The following is a 4302-nucleotide window of genomic DNA, read 5'->3' on the forward strand; positions in this document are numbered from 1 at the left end:
TGACAAAATAATGTAAAATCTGACAATAATTCAATTTTTAACACTTGGATAATCTACTATACCATCTATTACACATTTAGACTCTCATTAAATAGAAAAGTATAATAAAAAAAAATGGCAAAAGAGACATGGCCAAGTGAAAGTTAAATTGAGTCGAAATGGAGGAAGCAATGAATGAGATTTCTAAAATAAACAATTTGAGGATAAGGCGAGTGTAATGTAAAGGCAAAACTGTCACCAAAGAGCTGAAAAAAAAGTTACTAAATCAAGGGAAGAAAAATCCAAATTAATCCAAAACGACGAGGGAAACACGGCCCCACCCCACGCCTGCCATCCCGATGCTCAGATTGGATTAAGCTCTCACCCTTCTCTCCATTTCATCAACTATTCTCTTCACTCTTTTTCTTTTAGTTTATTAGATACTTATGCTTTCACCACTCACTTCTTATTCCAATATTGACTTTCAGTTCATCTCCAAGACCCGTCTCTTCCTGGTAAAACATACTTTATTATTCCATCTCTTTGTACGCTTTTTCTTCTTTCTCTATTGGTTGTCTTTTTTATTTATTTTTGTTAGTGATAGTCTCTTTTGAATTAACTTACTTCTTGCTTGAGTTTACTGCTAAAACTTTGGTATGGGATTTTTAGATTGATTTTCATTGTAACATCAGATCCAATCTGTTTGAGATCGGTCTGATTTTCTTTCCTGGGGAAATATAAATATTTTCATATCTTCCCTGAACTTTGTTAGGATGTCAACTTGTTATATGGTAAGATCTGACCTCCTATTGCTATGCTTGAATTTAAGTATTTGATCCTTTTTTTAATTCATCTGGTTTATTTTATAGTTTTTTTTTTGTTTTTTTGTTTTGAGGGAATCAATATATTTGCAGTGATGTAATTAAGTTTTTTTTGTTGTTTCATACCTTGAGCGTAGCTTCTGCTTGTGGTGTTTCATGGGGGCTGTATGGATCTATGTTGTTTCTGGGAAAATCAGTCTGTTTGAATTTTGATGAAGTAATATCTTTTTATTGAAGTAAAATTGTTATTTTGTTTGGGGATTATATTTTAAGGATATATTTTAGTTTGATCAGAGGCTGTTTTGAGGGATCACTGTTAATTATTAGTGCTTGATCTTTATTGTTTCTTTTTCTTTTTGCTGTAAATGCTAGATTTATTTATGGTAGTAACTTTAGACTGTGATATAGCTGTTTTTATGAGCCAACAACTAAAGAATCTATTTCATTTTTAGCAAGTTTTTAATGTTTGTAATATGATGATGTGCACAGATCAGAAGGCTGTGAAAATCAACAAATCAAGTTGCAATTGCAGTTTGTGATCATTTAACGGAAAAAGTGGAAGTTAGTTGTTGAGCTTTTACATTTGTGGTTGAGAGTCTTGACAGAGGCTCTAGCAAAATTTTAGTTTCTTTGGGCCTAACTTTCTGAAATGATGTTAACGTTTGATGAGATTGGTCTTTGTGGAGATATGAGTTTTTTCTCTGCTCCTATGGGGGAGTCAGACATGGTCCCTGCACAAACTGAACCTGAGGCAACTGTGGAGGATGATTATACTGATGAAGAGATTGATGTTGATGAGCTTGAAAAGAGAATGTGGAAGGACAAAATGCGTCTCAAAAGGCTTAAAGAACAAACCAAAGGTAAGGAGGGAATTGATATAGCTAAGCAGCGTCAGTCCCAAGAGCAGGCAAGGAGGAAGAAGATGTCTAGGGCTCAAGATGGGATCTTGAAATACATGTTGAAGATGATGGAAGTTTGTAAAGCTCAAGGTTTTGTTTATGGGATTATTCCTGAGAAGGGAAAGCCTGTGACTGGAGCATCTGACAATCTTCGAGAGTGGTGGAAGGATAAGGTCAGGTTTGACCGTAATGGTCCAGCTGCTATAGCCAAGTACCAAGCCGATAATTCAATCCCTGGCAAGAATGAGGGCTGTAATTCAATTGGTCCAACCCCTCACACCTTGCAAGAGCTTCAAGACACCACTCTTGGTTCACTGTTGTCAGCACTGATGCAACACTGTGATCCTCCTCAGAGGCGATTTCCATTGGAGAAAGGTGTTTCCCCACCGTGGTGGCCCACCGGAAATGAGGAATGGTGGCCTCAATTGGGTTTGCCAAAGGATCAAGGCCCCCCACCTTACAAGAAGCCTCATGACCTGAAGAAGGCTTGGAAAGTGGGTGTTCTAACAGCTGTGATTAAGCATATGTCCCCAGATATTGCCAAGATTCGCAAGCTTGTGAGGCAATCTAAGTGCTTGCAGGACAAAATGACAGCCAAGGAGAGTGCCACATGGCTTGCCATCATCAACCAGGAGGAGACCTTGGCTCGAGAGCTTTATCCTGAATCATGCCCCCCTTTGTCTTCTGCTGGGGGAAGCGGGTCTTTAGTGATCAATGATGGCAATGAGTATGATGTTGATGGGGCTGAAGATGAACCAAACTTTGATGTTCAAGAGCGTAAGCCTGAGAGTCTTATATCTTCTAATTTGGGGATGGACAGAATGAAGGAAGGGCTTCCAGTTCGGCAACTGTCTTATCCAATTAAGGGAGAAGTCATTACAAACTTTAATTTTGTTCGGAAAAGGAAGCCATCCACTGAAATTAGCATGGCAATTGAGCACCAGGTCTATACATGCGAATACCTTCGGTGTCCTTACAGTGAAGCCCGCTTGGGCTATCGTGACAGGACTTCCAGGGACAATCACCAATTGACATGCCCATACAGAAACAATTCTTCAGAATTTGGAGGGTCCAACTTTCACGTGAATGAAGTAAAACCTGTTATCTTTCCTCAAACATTTGGACAATCAAAGCCAACTGGTCCATTGTATTCAGTGCAGCCTTCCTTTGACATATCAGGACTTGGAGTTCCAGAAGATGGGCAAAAACTGATAACTGAGCTGATGTCAATCTATGATAACGATATCCAAGGCAATAGGAATATTACTCCTATTAAAAATGCTGCAATGGCAGAAAGTCAAAATTCTCTTCAACAAAAAGTTCAGCATCAACAGGACGACTACTTTCATGGACAAGCAGCAGCGTTGGATGGGAACTTGTTTGAAGGATCCAACATGACTGATAAACATCAGATGTTTCCTCTGGAGGAAGGTCAATTTGACAGGTTTAAGATGACAAGTTCTCCATTTGAGACCAACCACAACAACAATAGTTTCCCATTAATGTTTGGTTCGCCATTTGATTTAGGATCGTTTGATTATAAAGAGGATCTACAAGCAGTAGGAATGGATAGCCTACCAAAGCAGGATACCTCAATCTGGTTCTAATTGTATTGCAAACTTCTCAACAACATGGCTTCCCTTAAGTTGAGATCTCTCTCACTCTCTGTTGAGCTCGAGGAGCAGACATTGTTGAATTAGTCAGTCTTTGCGGAGTGGATTCTACACCCCTTTGGTGTTGTTTATGATGTGTTGAAAACTTGATTTGTCCAAAAGGTGTTTGTAGTTGTATTATTTTGTTTGTAGCATTTGAAATTAGGAAGTGAGCAGGGCTGATACGAGGTTAATAAAAGGATTAGAAGGGTTCCCAACCCGTAGAAAAACCCTGCTTTAATTATATGTATGAAATGTCAAATAAATAAGATAGTATTAATCTCCATATCCCATTATATTAGGTAATCGAGTAAACGTTAGAATTACAGCGTCTGAAATATGAACAAGTGTCGTTTCGGTATAAGTAGTATGCATGTGTGAGTTGTTGAATGAAACAATGGGGTTGGTGAAAATGGTAGGCAGTGGCATGTGAAGTAGGCCCAAAAATAGAACAAGTTAAAATAAAAGATGCCAAGCTGAGTAGCATCTTCCTCATGGTAGGGTCAGTTAGGATGGACGGCTTATCTATAAGTCTGCGAGCTGTCACACTTTCTTCAAAGTTCGGAACTTTTCATTTTCACTCTCTCTTTTATTTATCATCTTTATCTTCAACTACAATACTTCACTCATTTTATTGGTTTAATTTTTTCTCATCTTTTATTAATCTTAATTTTTAAATACTATATAAAAAAATAATGTAAAAATGTTTGTAGAAAATCTTAAATTGATCAAAAGAGGTGAATTTGAAATTATTGAAACAAATATCGTAATTTACATCCATTTATAGGGGCTTAGGCTACTTATTATCACTTGATATTAATCATATTACTCCAATCTATGTTTTTCGTATTATACTATAAATTTTTATTGTATGGTGTTATAATAAATAATATTGTATGATATATTATCAATTTGATAAGGTAATTATCCCATCATCGTAAGATATATCAT

At 37.2% G+C, this 4302-nt stretch overlaps 1 protein-coding gene across 2 annotated transcripts; it reads left to right on the forward strand.

Annotated features, from left to right (window-relative positions):
- Window positions 1-338: 338 nt before the first annotated feature.
- LOC123225873 (protein ETHYLENE INSENSITIVE 3-like) lies at window positions 339-3637 on the forward strand. 2 transcript variants are annotated; one of them, XM_044650184.1, is made up of 2 exons: window positions 339-494; window positions 1290-3637. In XM_044650184.1, exon 2 carries the CDS (start codon window positions 1450-1452, stop codon window positions 3304-3306), a length of 1857 nt encoding a protein of 618 aa, XP_044506119.1. In that variant the 5' UTR covers window positions 339-494; window positions 1290-1449; the 3' UTR covers window positions 3307-3637. The 2 variants fall into 2 exon arrangements, with proteins under 2 accessions (XP_044506119.1, XP_044506120.1); XM_044650185.1 differs by lacking the exon at window positions 339-494 and adding an exon at window positions 605-770.
- The last annotated feature ends 665 nt before the right edge of the window (window positions 3638-4302 follow it).

The sequence above is a fragment of the Mangifera indica genome, chromosome 9 (assembly GCF_011075055.1).
Source record: "Mangifera indica cultivar Alphonso chromosome 9, CATAS_Mindica_2.1, whole genome shotgun sequence".
In the NCBI taxonomy this organism is placed as follows: domain Eukaryota; kingdom Viridiplantae; phylum Streptophyta; class Magnoliopsida; order Sapindales; family Anacardiaceae; genus Mangifera; species Mangifera indica.

Bases quoted from the DNA above. Each gene is read 5' to 3' on its own strand.
- LOC123225873 (XM_044650184.1), top strand. From the start codon at position 1,450: ATGATGTTAACGTTTGATGAGATTGGTCTTTGTGGAGATATGAGTTTT.